Source organism: Lagenorhynchus albirostris, chromosome 4, assembly GCF_949774975.1.
Source record: "Lagenorhynchus albirostris chromosome 4, mLagAlb1.1, whole genome shotgun sequence".
In the NCBI taxonomy this organism is placed as follows: domain Eukaryota; kingdom Metazoa; phylum Chordata; class Mammalia; order Artiodactyla; family Delphinidae; genus Lagenorhynchus; species Lagenorhynchus albirostris.
The window spans coordinates 62,810,543-62,834,863 of NC_083098.1; the positions used below are offsets into that span (position 1 = coordinate 62,810,543).

The following is a 24,321-nucleotide window of genomic DNA, read 5'->3' on the forward strand; positions in this document are numbered from 1 at the left end:
TGGCAACTCTGTAGAACAGAATTACCACAAATAATGAGTAGCATGAACTGTATACTTATGCTATATTTCTGCTTAAAAATGCATTGTTACATTTTTCTAAAAAACACATGCCTCTTGATTTCTGATTCATCTATTCCTCCCACTAATTCTTCTAAAGTAGTTTATTTCAGGACCAAAATAATCCATTTGAAAATATTTATAGATCCTTCAGAAAGGCACTTAAGAAGCCAGATTTCATGTCCTGCAGTATAATATTTCATCCAAGTCTAGAAGTATTGAGAAAAGCCAGTATTTCTGGGCATGTGGTAACAACCAAAGGGGAACCCAGGTAAGCAACTGGTCTAAGCTGCTCAAGACCCAGGAGCCAGCAGAGCAGGAACTGAGGAGGCACATAAGGTAAATCCAGTCCTCTTGTCTAATCTTCTATAGTACCAAATAGGTTCCTTCAGGGCCTGGTTGATGCCATATTCACGTTTTGGCTCCGGATGCGCAGGATCAGCAGCCATGGCTCACGGGCCCAGCCGCTCCCCAGCACGTGGGATCTTCCCGGACCGGGGCACGAACCCGTGTCCCCTGCATTGGCAAGCGGACTCTCAACCACTGCGCCACGAGGGAAGCCTACCCATATTCACGTTTTAATCACCTGCTAAGGCCAAGAGAGTATATATAGCAGGTATTTAGTAATTATTTATTAAATAAGTGAATATAAGACAGAACAAACAAATAAATGAACCAACAAGAATGGACCATCTAAATTAAAATAGCCACCTTTATTCTTAACATTATTCCTTCTTTGGCTGCCACAGAAGCAAACTAGTTGACATAAGACAAATCAAGCTGGTGATTTAATAAATTCCAATCTAAGTCATACCAGTATTAGTAAACAACATCATCAAGCACTCATCATGAAAGTTAAAGCAACAACACAGAGAAAGTTTCTAAGTGACCCTAATGTGAAACAATCAGATTGCATATAAAGGGATATAAACAAATATTCATATTATATATAAACATACATAGATGTGGTTACAGCATTTATACAGTATTCTCTCCAATACCTAGTCACCTTATGCAATATGCACAATAATGGCAGGTATAATATTTAGACAATTATGAAATCAAGGCAATAACAGAAAAAATAGTTAATGATTTTACTCTAACTTAAGCATGGATAATCTGACTGTTAAAACTGGTAAATTTGAATGCAGCCCAATTTGTATCAGATCAAATTGATTCTAACTGTTAAGGCATTAATTTGGTGTTTCGTGGAGGATGGTTTTAAATAAATCTATTTATCTAGTGTTTGAATGCTCAGCAGTTTGCGATTGAAAAGAAAACAAACGTTTTTGAGAAATATATTAGTTTCTTAAAACAACAAAGGTTAACTGGATCAAGTTCTTTTTTTAGTATTTTTCTTCTTTTTCATTTTGCATCTATTGACATGTAATAGTTTTTAGAAAATCTCTTCATTAGAGTTATTTGAACACTATCATAAGTGAATTTTAAATATAAAATTAAGTTTCAAACGTCCTTCTTCACTTAAGAAAAATGTGGTGGAAACCAGGCCATCTGCTGAGATACTACAGTTACATTTGGCCCTCAGAAAGTGTTTGCTCGCTTTAGCACTCTGTTGGATTATAAGCCCACAAAACAAGTTCACCTTGATCTTTCACTTTAAATATAAAGTATCTCAGGGACAAATTTTGACGTAAATATAAACCCGTGACGTTTCTCTTTAAAGAAGGCTGAAATAAAACAGGACTTTGAGTGCAATTACAATTAAAACATCAGAAGTGCCAGAAACACAAGTTTTGAAGCTATATCAGCCGTGAAGGATGGCAAACAGTGCCTCTCCTGAACAGAATCAAAATCACTGCTCAGCAATCAACAGCAGCATCCCGCTGACACAGGGCAACCTCCCCACACTGACCTTATCTGGAAAGATTCGAGTGACAGTTACTTTCTTCCTTTTTCTACTCTCCACAACTTTCAATGCTTCTTTCTTGTTGAAACTTCAGAAGTGGACTCAAAGGAAAGAGAAAGGGAAAAAACTCTCAAGAATGAAAGTGCTTTTAAAACATTTGACCTTAGCCAACCTGTTGGAGACTCTGATTGTCATGCCACTGGACGGAATGTGGAACATCACTGTGCAATGGTATGCTGGAGAACTCCTCTGCAAAGTCCTCAGCTATCTGAAGCTTTTCTCCATGTACGCCCCCGCCTTCGTGATGGTGGTGATCAGCCTGGACCGCTCTCTGGCCATCACGAGGCCCCTAGCTGTGAAAAGCAACAACAAGCTCGGACAGCTCATGATTGGCTTGGCCTGGCTCCTCAGTAGCATCTTTGCTGGACCACAGGTAAACCAGTATCATAAACTTTTTAGGACATGGAGATCACAGATTGCCTATATAAACTTGAATGAAGGTCTTGTCAAAGGCAGTATTGTATTATCTCTAAGAGCTTGGGTTCTGGAAGTCAGAGTGTGGAATTTAATCCTGGCTCTACTCTGTTACCTTGGGCAAATGTCTTAACCCCTCTGGGTTTCAGTTCCTTCATTTATAAAATGGAGGTAATGCCTACTTTATGCACCTTTTGTGATGATTAAATGAATAGTGTGTTAAAGTGTCTATCATAATCCCTGGTACCTAGTAAATGCTCCCTGAAAATGTAGCTATTCTCAAATTTGACCACATCCCCATTCTATTCTTCCATCTACTTTTCCTTTCACTCAGGTTGACATGGTAAATTGAGAGAACCTTTAGGAACAATGAAATTTGCATAGGTAGAAAGTACGTATACCTTGTTTTACTTGGGGCTTCTTGAGTCTTCTGTCATTGCAGCTTAGAGAGAACTATACTTGATTAGTATGTTGTTTTGCAGTTTGCAGCTATGTGCGATTGAATAAAGAGGAAATGTGGGAAATCTCAGACTTTTGGAAATTTGAACATTTCCCTGAGGTTGAGCTTTTCTGGAAGTAGGCTAGACCGTAACAGGCTGTTAGAAAAACTATAAGACTGTTGCTTCAGGCAAGGCCCTCTCCTATAGAAAGCAGATATCTCTCCAGACTGTCTTCGTCAGAGGCAACCTGATTGACTGACCTGCAGAATCTGCCTTTTCAACAGTCAGATCTCTGAAGAAAAGGACACATTCTTGAAAAGGACAAAGATCCTTTAATAACAGATGAACAAGTTGTCTCTATGCTTGTAAATGTACTCTATGGTGAACCCAGGGTACAAGGATGTGTCAAGAAGTAAAGTCAGAGTTTACTGTGATTCTCCAAAAACTTGTCACTACAAATGGAAATTTATCTAGACATTCTAAACTGGCCAAGTGGCATAAAAACAACAAACAAACAAAAACTGTCACACAGGACTCACTAAATAGTGCAAGACATTAAAACCTTCTGGCAACTGTTTGAGCTGGATGGATCATTTTGATGAGGGGCTGCATAATTACTGAGTACTTGTAGGGCATCAGGGATTGTGCTGCGGAAAGGCAGAGACGGAGAGGTGGTCTAACCTAGTTCTTCCCCTTTCCATCTCCTCCTTGCATCCCAGATTTGACTCACCAGTGTTTTGACCTGGCGTTCTCCTAAGCTTCCACTCCGTTCCTCCTCTCAGGCCTCTTTTATAACAGGAAGCGTGGCTCTTTCTTGCCAAGTGTTCACATCAGTGTTTCCTAGCTAGTTCCTCTTGTTAAGTGGCCACATCCTAACAGACATTTTGGTCAAGGTTGCAGGAAAAGGACTGAAGATAGACTGTTAAGGTAGTTTTCCATCTAGCCTATGGGTCAGGTTCACTCCAGTTAAGTCTTAGGCCACAGTGAAATTTTGGGGATTCGTTGTTGTTTCTTTTCCCCTTTTCCATCTGTGTGGTATATTTTTAAACAGAATTTTATTTTTTTAACATTTTTTTGGAGTATAATTACTTTACAATGGTGTGTTAGTTTCTGCTTTATAACAAAGTGAATCAGTTATACATATACATATGTCCCCATATCTCTTCCCTCTTGCATCTCCCTCCCTCCCACCCTCCCTATCCCCCCCTCTAGGTGGTCACAAAGCACCAAGCTGATCTCCCTGTGCTATGCGGCTGCTTCCCACTAGCTATCTATTTTACATTTGGTAGTGTATATATGTCCATATATACTAGAGAAATGGAAATAAAAACAAACAAATGAGATCTAATGAAACTTAAAAGCTTTTGCACAGCAAAGGAAACCATAAACAAGATGAAAAGACAACCCTCAGAATGGGAGAAAATATTTGCAAATGAAGCAACTGACAAAGGATTAATCTCCAAACTTTATGAGCAGCTCATGCAGCTCAATATCAATAAAACAAACAACCCAATCCAAAAAATGGGCAGAAGACCTAAATAGACATTTCTTCAAAGAAGATATACAGATTGCCAGCAAACACATGAAAGGATGCTCAACATCATTAATCATTAGAGAAATGCAACTAAAAACTACAATGAGATATCATTTCACACCGGTCAGAATGGCCATCATCAAAAAAATCTAGAAACAATAAATGCAGGAGAGGGTGTGGAGAAAAGGGAACCCTCTTGCACTGTTGTTGGGAATGTAAATTGATACAGCCACTATGGAGAACAGTATGGAGGTTCCTTAAAAAACTAAAAACAGAACTACCATGTGACCCAGCAATCCCACTACTGAGCATATACCCTGAAAAAACCATAATTCAAAAAGAGTCATGTACCGCAATGTTCATTGCAGCTCTATTTACAATAGCCAGGACACATAAGCAGAATCTTACTTTTAAAATAAAAGTTATTTATAAGATGATACCTTAATTACACTCCTGCAATATAGCCATTATTTTATTGTATAGTTCTAATTATCTGTATTTTATTAATAAAATTGACAAGGTGGCTGCGGCAGAATGCTGGGTGTCACAGGGAACATACATAGCTATTCCCTGAAATTTTCCCTTTTAATTCCAACTGTGGCCCTTTTCCATGTGCCTTCACTTTAGCTGTTTGCCGTAAAATCTACAGTCTTGCTCTCCAGGGTAGTAAATAAAAAGCAACACTTGGCATTCGTTTATGTTTAAAAAAATAGTATTTTATTTATAATAAAATCTGAATATTTGTAACCCTCAAAAAATTTTTTTTCTCTCTTCCTAGTGCATTTTCTTGCACTAGAAAGCTAGATATCTAAATTCTCCCGCCAATTCCTCACTTAACATTTTTTTGTACATCAGTGTGTGTTTTATTGAAGAAGAAATGGGAAAAACCAAAATGCTTTCATTCCCCTGGAAAAAAAGCATATTACAATTATTCTCACAGTGACTGCATATACAAGAATTAGTTTAGCAAATATGTCACTTAAAATGAGGTTGCTTAGCAAAGGCTTATGTTCTGAAATTTTCCATTGTACTTCTTTAAAGTAGGAGTGCTGTGTATTGTCCAGTTTTCTTAGAAAAGATAAACACAAGTTAGGTTCCTAACACTGAGCCCGGTACTGATGAAACAACGAAACAGCCCTCAAAGAAAGTGTCATTCAGTTGTAGAGACAAAACTTACATAAAATGAATATAACTATGTACCAAAAAGTTTTTAAATGTACTAGAAGTGTAAGAAGAGAGAGAGAGATGAACAAGAGTTGAAATGGTGAAGGAAGGTTTTAGGGTAAAAGAAGGATGAACTGAGTTTTTAAAGATGAATGATTTTTGGATGGAAAAAGTAAGCCAAGGTTCACATATATTTCTCAGCAAAGGTTGAAAGGTGATTAATTTTCATAGGAGACTTGTTTGGCTGAAGTGAAAGACAGAGTTGAGAGTAGCAGGAAATTAGATTTGGTGGTTGCTGTCTTTCCTTTAACCTCATGGCACATTATTTCTTTGTCAGAAAACATTATGATTATGTATTTGTTTGTCTTTTCCATTATGGTATTTGCTCTTACAACAGTGAAGACTGTTATGTTCAACTTAATATTCACAGTACACAATGAGATACCCAACAAAAATAGAAATTTTAAATGTTTGGATACTCCCGTTTCTCTCCAGATCAAGTAGACCTTTCACCTTTTACAAAAAAAAGAAAGAAAGAAAGAAAAAAAAAGTTTGGATAAATGAATCAATCATTGGGGGTGGAATGGATGTATATAACAGAAGACACCAATATCCAGGGGAAATTCTGAAAATAATGCAGAAGCCATATAGCCTTCATGAGTCCTGTGCAAGGAGTAAAATTTTTTTTTTGCTTCTTTTTTCTTATTTCCAGTTTTATTGAGAAATAATTGATATACATCACTGTATAAGTTTAAGGGATACAGCATGATAGTTTGATTTACATATATTGTGAAATGATTACCACAATAGGTTCCGCTAACATCCATCATCTCATATTGATACAGTAAAAAGAAAAAAAAATTTTCTCCTTGTGATGAGAATGCTTAGGATTTACTCTCAACAACTTTTCTAGACATCATACATCAGTGTTAACTGTAGCCATCATGTTGTACATTATTAAAATGATTTTTAACAAAAAAGTTTTGAGAAAATTACATAAACCAAATAGAGTGGAGAGACGCAAAGAAGCCTTTTCAGGTCATCTGGTGATGAGGTAGTTAGGTTGGAGGCTAGGATGGTGTTAGAGGAGGTTGATAGTATTTATGAGGGACTTTTCAACCAAAAAAACAAAGCTTGGCAACAAATTGGAGTTAGGGGGGTTAGTAATAGACCAAAGTAAAATAAAGTTCCAATATTTTTAGCCAAGGAGTTTTAAAACCATTGGAAATAGACAGGTAGGTTGGGAACAGAAGGGTTTGTTTGTTTGTCTGCCTGTCTGTTTGTTTGAAGGGGGAGAGAAGGCAGGCTAGTAAAAGAGCTATTTGGAAAGCATTTGGTAATTTGGGATATTGATGCAAATGGAAGTCTAAACAAAAGTCTAAATAAGTCAATTTGTGATAATAACAAACACAAACCCAGAATTTCACTTTCTTTTAAAGGACTCTCCCAGAGACTATAAATAAAATATTGATGTATTAATTCAATTATTTTCATCTAAGTATATCACAGCAATAACAGAAAGAAAATGCCAAATACTTATCTGTCTTGATGTAATGAAAAGAAAATATGAAATTAATTTCGAATTGTTTAGGAATTTCATGTAATAGGCTGAGCTCAAATACATTACTCTACCTGAGAGATTTGTGTGAATGTGGGCCACAGAAAATGGTAGTACTCTTTCATTTTGTAAAACAAATGACCCATTTTTGATTTCAGCAACACTTTAAATTTATAAAGCACTTTGCTGAAGTTTCCTGAAAAACCGCACAGTCAGAATCTTATTTGGTATTTACATTGACTCTGTGAGGTACATAAAAGCTGTGTTATTGTCCCCATTTCACATATAAGAGAACATACAAAGAGAACCTTGGAAAGCAATGTCCTTCAAACTTTTTTTACAGTAACAGAAAGATATACATACTACATAAAGACTTTGTCTCTCTCACACACTTATAACTGAGAAAAGTTTTCATAAAATAAATATTCTACTCTGTTCCATTTCATTTTTTAATGCTGATTACAACCAACTGATGGGTACAACCCGCAGTTTGAAAAGCACTGGTTTAAAGGGATTAATTGTTTGCCCAATGCCACTTGGCCTGTTGGACTCCTGTCTCTTCACTAAGTCCAGTTTATCTTTTTATAATAGCTCTCTGCTCTCTCTCTGAATAAAAGAAGTTTCAACCCTGTGACTAATGTTATGTGTATTTGATGGGGAAGACAAGAGGTAGGGAGGGCTTTTTATTTCCAGACCATGGGATACAGAGTGAGTACACCTCACACTTCACAATGCTCCACGAAGAAGCCCATTGACAAAGGCGCATCCTGTCGTGGCCAATTTACATTGAAAGGATGACTTTTATCTTCATCTTTTGGTGCATATATTGATATTCTATCACTTGAGTAATTCATACCTAAGTTGAATGAAGAAATAAACTAACGAGCTAGTTGTCACATTGCCAGGAATCTAAGAATTTATGACATTTTGCTAGAGCTCAGAATGACCAAATTTCAAACTGACCACCTTGTTTTTCCACCTCCTAATAACCTCAGTGTTCTGTGATGATTTGGGGATATATTTTCAGAAGTTTTAGCATAGTGTGGCCAAAATATCATACTTTTTGCTAGTAATGGAATTTTCTTTTAAAACGGAATTCTATGTGGAGCTTCAGTAAATGAAACAGATATAAGTGGACTTGCTCTGGTCAAATAGGGATAAAGGAGCCCCAGTCCTCTGCTTGGTCATAGTCTCTGAAGACCTCAGATCCCATCGCAAGTCTGAAAGGCAATGGGATAGTCAAAATAGCATGGATACTGGATTTAAACAAAGCTGGTTTCAGATCTCAATGCTGTCTCTTACCAGCTATCCGAGTAAATTAGTTAACTAAGTTTAAAAGGGTAATTGTAAAGAATTACAATTCTTTTGTAATTTTCAATTGTAACAAGTAAGATATATAAAATCATCCAGTACAAGACTATACTTAAACACTCAATGTTCATTCCTTCCTCTTTTCCTATCTTCATTACTTCCTTCATAACAGGGTTTTTGAAGTCAGGAGAAAATAATAATAAGGAAATATGAGTATGAAAATCTAATAATTATTTAAGAAACAGCAAAGAAAATTGCTTATATAAAGATTACTTCATATTTCTCAAATTATGACACTTATTCTGACTGATAAGTAAATTTGGCCAATATACTCCCTAGTCACCAAGCTGTCCTACTCACTCTGAAAGCTCTATATGCCAGAGCACAATGATTCCACTCTTGGAAGTATCGTGTCTAAAAGCAGGATAAGAAAGGAAGAAAGAGAGGAAGGGTGAGGAAGAAAAGGAAGGGAAAAGAAAGGGAAGGGAAGGGCAGGGGAGAGGAGAGGAGTGGAGGGGAGGCAAGGCAACAAACAGAATCTGAAAGGATTTAAAACCGGCTATGGTTAGGCTAGTAAGTGCATGTTAAGAAGAAAATATTTCCTGAATTAGATGTGTCCATATCTAATTTAAAATAATAAGGTTTGCAATGACAGTCACCTAAGACCACAAGAACTCCAGAGCAGCAAATTATTTGCAGATAGAGTTCACATCATTAGTTTATCTGTGTTACTAGGGTGAATTACATGTTGACAGCTTTTTAATTCTATAGGTAACCCAGGCCTGCAGGGAAGATATGGACATCCTTCAGTGTCCTGGGGGATTGGTTCATGGATATCCTCCCTCTCCCCCTACCCCACCCCGTGGCTGCAGATAATAAATTTCCCAGATGCTCAAGTCCCTTATATAAAATGGCATAGTATTTGCATGTAACCTACGCACATCCTCCCATATGCTTTAAATCTAGATTACTTATAATACCTAATACAGTGTAAATGCTAGGTAAGTAATTGTAAATACAATGTAAGTTTTATGTAAATAGTTGCTGGAGCTTGGCAAATTCAAGTTTTGCTTTCTGGAACTTTCTGAAATTTTTTTTCCAAATATTTTTCTATCTGCAGTTGGTTGAATCTGCAGATGTGGAACCCACAGATTTGGAGGGTCTGTTGTATATGAGCAATCCTTTATTCTTTGGTGTGAAGACATGTGGTCTGAATAAATGTGGAGGCTTGCCTGTTACACACAGAATTTACAGGGCTAGAATGCACTTCTGAACTTGACAAGCAGTTTAAATTCAATAAATACTCGTTACACGTGTACAATATGCCCAAAACAGTACTGGAACATAGTAATAGCATGCTAATAGCAAAAATAACAATAATGATGATGATTTTGATAAATAATAGTTATTCAGTACATAAATATGTGCCAGGAACTGTGCTAAATGCTTCTGTGGGGGTTTTTTTAATATTTATTTATTTAGCTGTGCCAGGTCTTAGTTGAGGCATGAGGGATCTTCTTTGCCGCCTGTGGGATCTTTAGTTGCAGCATGCGGGATGAGGGATCTTTTAGTTGCAGCATGCGGAATCTAGTTCGAACGTGGGCTCCTTGCATTGGGAGTGCAGAGTCTTAACCACTGGACCACGAGGAAAGTCCCTCTTCTGTATTGTGTTTTTGTTTTGTCTTGTTTTGTTTTTTTCAACCATGCTGCACGGCTTGAGGGGTCTCAGCTCCCCAAGCAGGGATTGCATCCAGGCCGCAGCAGTGAAAGCCCAGAATCCTAACCACTAGGCCACCAGGGAACTCCCTTCTGTGTTCATTACTTCATGTAAGGCTCCCAATAACCGTATAAATTAGATACAATTATCTTTATTTTATTCATGAATAAACTAAGATTATGAATGTGATGTAACATGGCCAAGATTACCATCTAGTAAGTGGAGATGTCAGTACATCCAGTTAGCTCCATACCCAGAGTTTTTAATGACTACAGTATATTGCACTATACAATATTGTCTATTTTCTTTCTTCCTGTAGGAGGCTGAAGAAGAAAAAGACAGGAAAATCTTAAGGTGAGAATAGATAGTTAAGAGATATCAGAGGGACGGACTTCCCTGGTGGCTCAGTGGTTAAGAATCCGCCTGTCGATGCAGGGGACAAGGTTTGATCCCTGGTCCAGGAAGATCCTACATGCCGCGGAGCAACTAAGCCTATGTGCCACAACTACTGAAGCCAGTGCACCTAGAGCCCATGCTCTGCAACAAGAGAAGCCACCGCAATGAGAAGCCCGCGCACCACAACAAAGAGTAGCCCCCGCTTGCCACAGCTAGAGAAAAGCCTGTGCGCAGCAACAAAAACCCAAAGCAGACAAAAAGTAATTAATTAAAAAAAAAGACTCTTACAAATTATTAAAAAAAGAAGAGAGAGAGATCAGAGGGTCTTCCCTGGCAGTGCAACAGTTAAGACTCTGTGCTCCCAATGCAGGGGGCACAGGTTCAATCCCTGGTCAGGGAACTAAGATCTCACATGCCCCATGGCACGGCCAAAAAACACAGACACACACACACACATATATATCATATATATGAGATACATATTTATAAGTTGTGTGCCTCTAAATTTTTATTTTAATAATGATTATAATTTACATAGTGTTGTGTGCCAGGCACTACTCTAAGTGCAAGTATTCACTTGTTATTGTCATGACAGCTCCTAGAGGCAGATACTACTAATATCTCCCTTTTATAGATGAGAGGAACCTGAAGCACATCATCTAAAGTTAATCACCTTTGGAAAAGATTAGGTCATGTTGTCACTAGCGTGGGTAAGGTGAAGGTTAAAAATAATATGCTGTGAGGAATAGCATCTGCAAGGACTGTAAATATGGAAAACAGATTGCTATTGTTGAGGGCAAAATAAAGCAAACACTGATGAGAACTGGGGCCAGGCAAGAGGTAAAGAAACATAAAGAAATTTAAAAAATATGATCCAAGGACAAAAGAACCACAGGAAGTAAAGTGGAACCTTATATTAATCATTCAAATGAACATGGCCTTGGAGCTGAAAATAAACGGAACCAAGCCTAAAACAAATTAATTTATGGACAAGTAAGATTCTGAATTTTCATAACACGATACTTCTCCTTGGGAACTTATCACAGTCTATCTTGTATTACAGATGTCACATACATGCTATATCTCCCCTACCAAAAATTTAATTCCCTGATGGCAGGATATATGAAGGTCATCTTTTACAACAGAGTGTGCCTAGTATAGTTTTTTGACCAAGGAGTTGCTTTAAAAAGTAACATTTGTTACATAAATAAAGATGACAACCAAATTCAAATCATAGTACTATAAAGTCAATTTTATTGAAAGTTTCATCGTTATAACTTAAAAACGTGAAATATTAAAGTGAAAATGTGACCCAGTGCAGAGCAGAAAATCAAATTCGGGTCATCTGGTTCCAAGGCTGATTGGAGAGGTAGAGAGAAAAAGATTTTTAAGAAATATAGGACTCTCCGATTCTATGCGAAGGAACTCTTCCAAGGATTTCAACTCACAACACCTGTTGAGTCAAATTCAAACTGAACTTTAAAGGTCAGTTTGCAAAGAAGTATGGAAAAACTGAAAGGGTCACTTTGTAATGTGGAAAAAGTTGGTCTGGATCATAAAATAGAATTAGCTGAATGTATGTCGTTTCGACTTAAGGTAGATAATATGATCATTGGCGTCCTCTAGTGGATTGATTTTTAAATTCTTTTTTGCCCTAGACGCTGAAAAGATCTGAAACTGAAAATCAACATTTTAACTACAAATAAAAGAAATAGGTTTATATTTTGTATTATACTTACTTACATTTTATTACATTTGTATATAATTTATTATATTTTACATTTAGTAAAATTTTTCTACTCTACAAGCAAAGAGGAAAAACAGTATTTTTTTTAAGGCATAATCTACTCCCACTCCAGCCCTCCCCAAAAGGAAAGAAATTCTGGGCCTATTAAGTTAATTAAATGTAATTTAAATTTACTAATTTAATCAAAACTAATGAAAATGTATACTCTCCCTCATTTGCTTAAAAAATCCTGTAACATTTTTGCTTGAATTAACTTGCTATCAGTTTTTAAGTGCTTGGGCACTCTTTTCATTTTAATGTTTCATGGTAAAACGAAGTTTTTCAGTAGAAAATCTTGGAAATGACGAAGTCAGAAATGTGCTTGATGGATGGGGAAAGGATAAATAAATGTCCACTAAAACTTGTTTTTGAAAACCACTTGCAACGTTTCCTTAATAGTTAACTCAACTTGTTCTTTTTTTTAACATAATTTCACATTTAGAGAAAGGTTGCAAGAATCATACAAAGATTTCTAGGATACCTTTCCCTTGATTCCCCAAATATTACCATTTTACTACATTTGTTTATTTGCCTTATTCTCTCTCGTGTACATTTTTTTCTGGATTGTTTAAAAGTAAGTTCAGACATGACGTCCCTTTCAATACTTCATTGTGTTTTTTCTAGCACATAACCACAGTACTAATTATCAAAATCAGGAAATTATCACTAATACAGTGCTATTTTTTATCTATATACCTTATCCATATCTCACTCGCTGTCTCAATAATATCCCTTTTAGCAAAAGAAAATCCAAGATTATGCGAGGGATTCAGTTGCCATGTCTTTTTAGTCTCCTTTAAACTGGAACCATTCCTTGGTCTTCCTTTGAATTTCATGATGCTAACATTTTTGAAGAGTGCAGGCCAATTATTTTGTAGAATGCCCCTCAATTTGACTTTGTCTGATGTTTGCTCGTGGGTAGATTCAGGTTATGCACTTGTCGACTGAAAAAAAATGTACAGCCTAAAAGTTGAGAATTATGTTTTATTCAGTAGATTTTCTGAGGACGTAAGCCCAGAAGACAGCCTCTCAGATAACTCTGAGGGAATATTCCCAAGAAGCAAGGGAGGAGCCAGGATGTATAGGTTGTTTTGCAACAAAAAACAGGTAGTCGGAACATCAAAAGATTATTGTTAATTAAAGAAAAATGATATATCTCAAGTTAATGAATTTAGTGCTTTTCTAAGTATGGGAAGGTGCAAGAGTCCAGACTTATTGAAATCATCCCTTTGAAATGCACCTTAACTATCTAGAGCCAGTATCCTGCCTTTTTCCATCCTGAATGCCCTCAGTGTGCACAGTCGGGGGTGGCTGCAGGGGCTATGGCTTGATGGCCACAACATTCTTTGTTTACTGATATGGTAGGTGACATTCTTCATCCACACACTTTTAGCAAAAAATACCTAAGAGGTGACACAGCAGCACATTCTAGAAGGAAGCAGAAACTGTCAATTGGTCCCATTATTGGCAATGTTAATTATTTGGTTATTTCTTGACTAGTAAAGTTATTATTTTATAATAACGTTATAATGACATGTATCCTGCAGGTAGATACTTTGAGATGATATAAATAAACTACTCTCCTCAAACTTACACCCATATTTTTACCATCCATTGGTGATTCTTGCCTGAATCAATTATTATTATAGTGATTACAAAATGGTAATCACTACTTCCACTATACCTTTTACATTTATTAATTGACTTTCTACAGTAAAGAGCTTTTTCCTCTCCCCATTTATTTGTCGTTGTTGGTTTGCAATTTATATCAGCATGGAGTCATGGTTTCTTTCTTTAGTCGATAGTTTATCATTGTTTTCTATCAGTGTTTGTTTGTTTTCATGCTTAAACTATCCCAGATTTGGCCAACTGAAGCTCTTTCAAGCTGGTGCCTGAACATTTTTCACATGCTCCATCATTCTCTGGGCATTTCCTGACTTTTCAGCACAACAGCTATTCCAAGGACATATTGTACTTTGCTTTCCCCAGCCTTGGGATCACCCATTTCTCCAGTTAGGTCTGGTTCCTTCTGATAGAGAATGATACTTAGAAAACAAGATCTGGGTGCTGGAGTGCTGGGTGTGCTCATTGCTACTCAGATGTCATTATTCCTAGGCTCTCTCCACAGGCAGAGCTGGAATAAATGTATTTATGTGTACACATGCAAACACACACACACACACACACACACAAGTTACCCTTACTCTTTTTTTACAATTGTACAGCACCCCATTGTGTGGCCAACTGTAGTTTATTCAGTTACTATTCAATGAATTGTTATTTAGATTATTTTCAATGTTTTTCAGTTATAAGCAATGCATCAATGGATAATCTTGTGCATAGGTATTTTCATATAATGGAAGTAGGGGTGTATCTTCAGGGTAAATTCCTGAATGTCAGATTGCTGAGTCAAAGGTAAATGCATATGTAGTTATGCTAGTTATTGCCAAATTCCCCTCCTTAATGGTTGTACCAATTTGCATTCCCATTAGCAATGTATGAGTCCCTGTTTCCCTACAGCCTTACCATGAAAGTGTGCTATTTTTTTTTTAATTTTGCCAATCTTGATAGTGGAAGATGGCATATCATTGTAGCCTTAATTGGTTGGCACTGCTCTCATAAGTGAGGTTGAACGTCTTTTCATATGATTAAGGGCCACTGTTATATCTTTTCTGTGAACTGTCTGTTCATGTTTTATGACCATTTTAATGAGATTTTGTCTCAAAAATAAAATCTAAATTTGTATTTTGAGGGTATATTCTAAATACCAGACACAGTTTTATGTGCTGAGGATATAACAATAAAATCACTTGCAAAATCACTCGCAAAAAGTTTACTCAGCATAATAGCATCTGAAATTGAAATACAAACAAGGTTTAAATCTTTGGTTGATGATTGTGCTGCGAGGTTGAAATAATTGCAAAAGAAATCCAAAATCCTACAGATCCATTCACATTACCCAAACATATTTTAAGTAAAAATCCACTTATAACTTTTTGTAGAAATGCCAAAAGAATATCAAGATACTTAGCAGTTGCTTTGGGCAACAACATGTTAGAAGGTTAGCAGAATACAGAAGAGAAAACTTTCAAGAAAACTTGCAAATACTGTTTGAAAATAAGCAACATCACTTTTTTAAAAATTTTCTTATACAGTTATACATCTTCAGGATGATCCATTTAGAAGATGACTCTGGACAGACAGAAGGTTTCTCTCAATGTGTAACACACTGCAGTTTTCCACAATGGTGGCATCAAGCCTTTTATAACTTTTTCACCTTCACCTGCCTCTTCATCATCCCTCTTCTCATCATGTTGATCTGCAATGCAAAGATCATCTTCACCCTGACAAGCGTCCTTCATCAGGATCCCCACAGTATGTATTCCTTAGATTTGGTGTTAATTGGGGGTAGACAGCTTTTAACAGCAATACTCAAAGCACAGAAGCAGAGTGGCACTTACGATGCACTAGATACTGTTCTAAGCAGTATCTTATATATTATATATTAATTAACTCTTATATTATATATTATATAATTATTATATATTATTATACAATTATATAATTATATATATTATATATATATTATATATATAATTATATTATATATAATTATATATTATATATATAATTATTATATATTATTATTATATATTATTATATAATATACTATATATATATAGTATATTAATTAACTCTTTTAATATTCAGAATCAACCCATGAGGCAATACTTTTATTATCCCCAATTTAGATATGAGGTAATTTAATACTCCCAATATTATAAATTTGCAGCATGAAATTAAAAATGAAAGGACAGTTACTCCAATTACCCGATAGAAGCATCGGCAACTTGTTCCTGCTGGTCCATCACAAAGTTCTATCAAACACCTAATGTCTAGAATGTAGCAAAGTACAACTCGTTAAATGGTAGCCAATAGACTTGTTAAAGTTAAGCTTTTCTGTATCACATTCAAATCTCCTGTACCCACAAAATGTATCCACACACTATGCACATTTGTATGTTGAGTATGTGAACTTGAACGTGTAATTGACTATTTCATCTTTAACTTCACAGATGCAGTTGTGCCTTTTTGCTTTAAGAATCTGGTGCATTCTCAAATACTAAAATTTATGAATTTTTAAAATTTTATATTGTAGTATAGTTGATTAACAATGCTGTGTTAGTTTCAGATGTATAGCAAAGTGATTCAGTTATACATATACATGTATCTATTCTTTTTCAAATTCTTTTCCCATTTAGGTTATTACAGAGTATTGAGCACAGTTCCCTGTGCTATATAGCAGGTCCTTGTTGGTTATCTATTTTTTTTGTTTTTAATTGGGGTATAGTTGCTTTACAATGTTGTGTTAATTTCTTCTGTACAGTGAAGTGAATCAGCAATATGTATACATATATCCTCTCTTTTTTGGATTTCCTTCCCATTTAGGATACCACAGAGCATTGAGTAGAGTTCCCTGTGCTACACAGCAGGTTCTCATTAGTTATCTATTTTATACATATTAGTGTATATATGTCAATCCCAGTCTCCCAATTCATTTCACCTTGGTGTCCATACATTTCTTCTGTACAGCTGGGTCTCTATTTCTGCCTTGCAAATAGGTTCATCTGCACCATCTTTCTAGATTCCACATATATGCATTAATATACAATATTTGTTTTTCTTTTTCTGACTTACTTCACTCTGTATGACAGTCTCTAGGTCCATCCACGTCTCTGCAAATGATCCAATTTCATTCCTTTTTATGGCTGAGTAATATTCCATTGTATATATATATATATATATATATATATATATATATATATATACTATATCTTCTTTATCCATTCATCTGTCAATGGACATTTAGGTTGCTTTCATGTCCTGGTTATTATAAATAGTGCTGCAATAAACATTGGGGTGCTTGTGTCTTTTAAAATTATGGCTTTCTCAGGGTATATGCCCAGTAGTGGGATTGCTGGGTCACATGGTACTTCTATTTTTAGTTTTTAAGGAACCTCCACTGTTCTCCATAGTGGCTCTATCAATTTACATTCCCACCAATAGTGCAAGCGGGTTCCCTTTTCTCCACACCCTCTCCAGCACTTATTGTTTGTAGATTTTTTTGATGATGGCAATTCTGACCAATGTGAGGTGATACCTCATTGTAGTTTTGATTAGCATTTCTCTAATAATTAGTGATATTGAGCATCTTTTTCATGTGCCTCTTGGTCATCTGTATGTTTTCTTTGGAGAAATGTCTGTTTGGGTCTTCCTCTCATTTTTTGATTGGGTTGTTCGTTTTCTGATATTGAGCTGCATGAGCTGTTTGTATATTTTGGAGATTAATCCCTTGTCAGTTGCTTCATTTGCAAATATTTTCTCCCATTCTGAGGGTTGTCTTTTGGTCTTGTCTATTGTTTCCTTTGCTGTGCAAAAGCTTTTAAGTTTCATTAGGTCCCATTTGTATATTTTTGTTTTTATTTTCATTACTCTAGGAGGTGGGCCAAAAAAGATCTTGCTGTAATTTATGTCAAAGAGTGTTCTTCCTAATTTTCCTCTAAGAGCTTTATATTGTCCACTCACATTTAGGTCTTTAATCCATTTTGAATTTATTTTTGTGTATGGTGTTAGGGAATATCTATTTTAAATATAGCAGTGTGTACATGTCAATCCCAAACTCCCAATCTATCCCTTCCCCCTACCCTCCCACTATGATAACCATAAGGTTGTTCTCTAAGTTTGTGAGTCTGTTTCTATTTTGTAGATAACTTCAATTGTTTCAGGTTTTTTTAGAATCCACATATAAGCAATATCATATGATATTTGTCTTTCTCTGTCTGACTTACTTCACTTAGTATGATAATCTCCAGGTCCATCCATGTTGCTGCAAATGGCATTATTTTATTTTTTTAATGGCTAATATTCCACTGTACATTATGTACCACATCTTCTTTATCCATTCATCTGTCGATGGACATTTAGGTAGCTTCCATGTCTTGGCTATTGTAAACAGCACTGCAATGAATATCGGGGTGCATGTATCCTTTTGAACCATGTTTTTCTCTGGATATATGCCCAGGAGTGGGATTGCTGGATCATATGGTAGTTCTATTTTTAGTTTTCTAAGGAACCTCCATACTCTTCTCCATAGTGGCTGTATCAATTTACATTCCCACCAGCAGTGCAAGAGGGTTCCCTTTTCTTCACACCCTCTCCAGCATTTATTATTTGTAGACTGTTTGATGATGGCCATTCTGACTGGTGTGAGGTGATATTTCATTGTAGTTCTGATTTGCATTTCTCTGATAATTAGCCATGTTGAGCATCTTTTCATGTGCCTCATGGCTATCTGTATGTCTTCTTTGGAGAAATGTTTATTTAGGTATTCTGACCAGTTTGTGAGGGGTCATTTGTTTTTTTGATGTTGAGGCACATGAGCTGCTTGTAAATTTTAGAGATTAATCCCTTGTTGGTTGCATCATTTGCAAAAATTTTCTCCCATTCTGAGGTTTGTCTTTTCATTTTGTTTATGTTCCTTTGCTGTGCAAAAGCCTTTGAGTTATTTAGGTCCCATTTGGTTATTTTGTTTTTATTTACATTACTCTAGGAGATGGACTGAAAAAGATATTGCTGTGATTTACATAAAAGAGTGTTCTGCCTATGTTTTCCTCTAGGAGTTTTAAAGTATCTGGCCTTACATTTAGGTATGTAATCCATTTTGAGTTTATTTTTGTGTATAGTGTTAGAGAATGTTCTGAGTTCATTCTTTCACATGTGGCTGTCCAATTTTCCCAGCACCACTTATTGAAGAGACTAACTTTTCTCCACTGTATACTCTTGCCTCCTTTGTCATAGATTAACTGACCAAAGGTGTGTGGGTTTATTTTTGGCCTTTCTATCCTGTTCCATTGATCTATATGTCTGATTTTGTTCCCATACCAGGTTTTGATTACTGTACCTTTGTAGAATACTCTTAAGTCAGGGAGCCTGATTCCTCCAGCTCTGTTTTTCTTTCTCAAGATTGCTTTGGTTATTCTGGGTATTTTTGTTTTCCATACAAATTTTAAAATTTTTTGTTCTAGTTCTGTGAAAAATGCCATTGGTACATTGATAGGGATTGCACTGAATCTGTAGATTGCCTTGGGTAGTAGAGTCATTTTGACTATACTGATTCTTCCAGTCCAAGAACACGGTATATCTGTCCATCTGTTTGTGTCATCTTTGATTCGTTTCAGCAGTGTCTAATAGTTTTCAGAGTACAGTTTTTTTGCCTCTTTAGGTAGGTTTATTCCTAGGTATTTTATTCTTTTTTATGCTATGGTAAATGGGATTCTTTCTTTAATTTCTCTTTCTGAAATTTCATTGTTAGTTTATAGAAATTCAACAGATTTCTGTGTATTAATTTTTTAACATGTTTATTAGAGTATAATTGCTTTACATTGGTGTGTTAGTTTCTGCTGCATAACAAAGTGAATCAGTTATACATATACATGTCTCCCCATATTTCCTCCCTCTTGCGTCTCCCTCCCACACTCCCTATCCCACTGCTCTAGGTGGTCACAAAGCACCAAGCAGATATCCCTGTGCTATACAGCTGCTTCCCACTAGCTATCTATTTTACATTTGGTAGCATATATATGTCCATGCCACTCTCTCACTTCGTCCCAGCTTACCCTTCCCATACCCCATGTCCTCAAGTCCATTCTCTATATCTTCATCTTTATTCCTGTCCTACCCTTAGGTTCATCAGAATCATTTTTTTTCTTAGATTCCATATATATGTGTTAGCATACAGTATTTGTTTTTCTCTTTCTGACTTACGTCACTCTGTATGACAGACTCTAGGTCCATCCACCTCACTACAAAAACTCGATTTCATTTCTCCTTATGGTTGAGTAATATTCCATTGTATATATGTGCCACATCTTCTTTATCCATTCATCTGTCGATGGACTCTTAGGTTGCTTCCATGTCCTGGCTATTGTAAATAGAGCTGCAATGAACATTGTGGTACATGACTCTTTTTGAATTATAGTTTTCTAAGGGTATATGCCCAGTAGTGGGATTGCTGGGTCACATGGTAGTTCTATTTTTAGTTTTTTAAGGAACCTCCACAGTGTTCTACATAGTGGCTGTATCAATTTACATTCCCACCAACAATGCAAGAGGTTTCCCTTTTCTCCACACCCTCTCCAGCATTTATTGTTTGTAGATTTTTTGATGATGGCCATTCTGACTGCTGTGAGGTGATACCTCATTGTAGTTTTGATTTGCATTTCTCTAATGATTGGTGATGTTGAGCATCCTTTCATGTGTTTGTTGGCAATCCGTATATCTTCTTTGAAGAAATGTCTATTTAGGTCTTCTGCCCATTTTTGGATTGGGTTATTTGTTTCATTGATATTGAGCTGCATGAGCTGCTTATAAATTTTGGAGATTAATCCTTTGTCAGTTGCTTCATTTGTAAATATTTTCTCCAATTCTGAGTGTTGTCTTTTCTTATTGTTTATGGTTTCCTTTGCTGGGCAAAAGCTTTTAAGTTTCATTAGGTCCCATTTGTTTACTTTTGCTTTTATTTCCATTACTCTAGGAGGTGGATCCAAAAAGATCTTGCTGTGGTTTATGTCAAAGAGTGTTCTTCCTATGTTTTCCTCTAAGAGTTTTATAGTGTCAGGTCTTACATTTAGGTCTCTAATCCATTTTGAATTTATTTTTCTGTATGGTGTTAGGGAGTGTTCCAATGTCATTCTTTTACATGTAGCTGTCCAGATTTCCCAGCACCACTTATTGAAGAGACCGTCTTTTCTCCATTGTATATCCTTGCCTCCTTTGTCATAGGTTAGTTGACCATAGGTGCATGGGTTTATCTCTGGGCTTTCTATCCTTTTCCATTGATCTATATTTCTGTTTCTGTGCCAGTACCATATTGTCTTGATTACTGTAGCTTTGTAGTAAAGTCTGAAGTCAGGGAGTCTGATTCCTCCACCTCCGCTTTTTTCCTTCAAGACTTCTTTGGCTATTCGGGGTCTTTTGTGTCTCCATACAAATTGTGAAATTTTTTGTTCTCGTTCTGTGAAAAATGCCATTGGTAGTTTCATAGGGATGGCATTGAATCTGTAGATTGCTTTGTGTGGTATAGTCATTTTCATAATATTGATTCTTCCAACCCAAGAACATGGTATATCTCTCCATCTGTTTGTATCATCTGTAATTTCTTTCATCAGTGTCTTATAGTTTTCTGCATACAGGTCTTCTGTCTCCTTAGGTAGGCCTATTCCTGGGTATTTTATTATTTTTGTTGCAACGGTAAAGAGAAGTGTTTCCTTAATTTCTCTTTCAGATTTTTCATCATTAAAGTATAGGAATGCAAGATACTTCTGTGCATTAATTTTGTATCCTGCTACTTTACCAAGTTCATTGATTAGCTCTAGTAGTTTTCTGGTAGCATCTTTAGGATTCTCTATGTAAAGTATCATGTCATCTGCAAACAGTTACACCTTTACTTGTTCTTTTCCGATTTGGATTCCTTTTATTTCTTTTTCTTCTCTGATTGCTGTGGCTAAAACTTCCAAAACTATGTTGAATAATAGTGGTGAGAGTGGAAAACCTTGTTTTGTTCCTGATCTTAGAGGAAATGGTTTCAGTTTTTCAATATTGAGAAAGATGTTGGCTGTGGGTTTTTCATATATGGCCTTTATTATGTTGAGGTAAGTACCCTCGATGCCTACTTTCTGGAGGGTTTTTATCATAAATGGATGTTGAATTTTGTCAAAAGCTTTTACTGCATCTACTGAGATGATCATATGGTTTTCCTCTTTCAATTTGTTAATATGGTGTATCACATTGATTGATTTGCATATATTGAAGAATCCTTGCATTCCTGGGATAAACCCCACTTGATCATGGTGTATGATCCTTATAATTTGCTGTTGGATTCTGTTTGCTAGTGTTTTGTTAAGGATTTTTGCTCTATGTTCCTCAGGGATATTGGCCTGTAGTTTTCTTTCTTTGTGACATCTTCGTCTGGTTGTGGTATCAGGATGATGGTGGCCTTGCAGAATGAGTTTGGGAGTGTTCCTCCCTCTGCTATATTTTGGAAGAGTTTGAGAAGGATAGGTGTTAGCTCTTCTCTAAATGTTTATCGAATTCTCCTGTGAAGCCATCTGGTCCTGGGCCTTTGTTTGGTAGAAGATTTTTAATCACAGTCTCAATTTCCGGGAGCTCCTCTTTCCATTGCCTGACCCCCAGGCTGGGGAGCCATACATGGGGCTCAAAACTTTCACTCCTTTGGGAGAACTTCTGTGGTATAATTACTTTCCAATTTGTGGGCTGCCAACCCAGCATATATGGGATTTGTTTTTATCACAACTGAGCCCCTCCTACCATCTCATTGAGTCTTCTTCTTTGTCTTTGGATGTAGGGTATCTTTGGGGGTAGGTCCCAGCATGTTTTGTTCAGCAGTTAGTTGTGATTTTGGTGTTTCTGTAAGAAGAGGTGAGCTCACGTTCTTCTACTCTGCCATCTTGTCCTCGTCCTTCAATGTCCTTAATGCCAACTAGGATTCTGACACCAGTTCCAATGCATGTGTTTCTTCCATGTGCCAAGCTTACACTGCCTCCCACAATGGCAATGACACCTCCTATGTGGCCAGTTGGGAAAGAGGGGGAATTTATAAATTTATAAAGTAAACATGGTTATGTTGGCATGACAACCAAAAGGTAGGGAATTCAACTCAGCTCAACCTCAGTCTGTTCTCTTAAATTTATATTTTAAGAATTTGAGTAACCCCTTATTTCAAATCCATATTAGTTTGATGGAAAATTTATTTTAAGAGCACTACTATCTTTAATATTTTCTATTTATTATGTAACATAGTGGAAAAATTGAAATATAAACAAGCTTTTCAAACAAATTGTCATTATTAAAAATATTAGAAATTTGCTTCCATTATATTCATCAGGTTGAATTATGATTCTGTCTTCCTTTTTGTCTATTTTGGTTTTGTAATAAAACTGGTTGTTAAACACCTACTCTTTTCTCTATCTAAAAGAACTACAACTGAATCAATCCAAGAATAATATACCACAAGCTCGACTGAGGACCCTAAAGATGACGGTTGCATTTGCCACTTCATTTACTGTCTGCTGGACTCCCTACTATGTCCTTGGAATTTGGTATTGGTTTGATCCTGAAATGGTAAACAGGGTGTCAGATCCAGTAAATCACTTCTTCTTTCTCTTTGCTTTTTTAAATCCATGCTTTGATCCACTTATATATGGATATTTCTCTCTGTAATTGTTAGACTACATAGGAAGTCACGTAAACATACACATAAACTATGTAGGACAAGGTAATGGATTTCCCCTTTTTGGAATGATAAACACAAAGCATATTCCAGCACATTTACATACAAACAAAGCAGAGTTTCAGATTACGGTATTACACTTATTCCTTTGGAAACCACATTGTCAGAAATTCAATTACTAGGAAAATTTTTTTCAGGAAAAATAATTATATATTTCCTCTTAACCATTAGCTTCTAAATTAATCTCTTCACTTTCTGAGCTCCTATAACACATTATATGGGTTTTTAAATCACTTTCTTCTTGTATAATAATATATAAATATTTAAAATAGCCATGGCCTAAGGCAAACAGATGCCAAAAAGTAACACTGAGAAACACAGTCCTAACCTCAGCATGCCTTGGAGAGTTTTTCTCCAAAGGGGCTTAGCAGCAATTACAATCTTATGCTAAAACAATAAATACATAGAGCACAGAGATAGTATTTCCCCTGCCCATGTGATCAGTTTTCCCTTCTATGGTTTAAAAAAACAAAATGCAATGAATCAAATTTTTTCCTTGGCTTCAAAAGCATTCTGATGTTTGGAGTATTCAGCAGCCAACCCACCGTCCACTGCTCCAACCTGACAAGATTTATAAATAGTTCTCTTTCATCCCATTCTTCACTTGGTACAGGTTGTGAAGTGCCTCCATATAAAAGGGAGTTTCAGA

At 36.1% G+C, this 24,321-nt stretch overlaps 1 protein-coding gene across 1 annotated transcript; it reads left to right on the forward strand.

Moving 5' to 3' along the window:
- The first annotated feature begins 1,835 nt into the window (after positions 1-1,835).
- On the forward strand, positions 1,836-23,493 carry GNRHR (gonadotropin releasing hormone receptor). The gene is given in 3 exon segments (XM_060147040.1): positions 1,836-2,357; positions 15,588-15,679; positions 23,358-23,493. Coding segments are annotated over 3 exon segments (750 nt in total).
- The last annotated feature ends 828 nt before the right edge of the window (positions 23,494-24,321 follow it).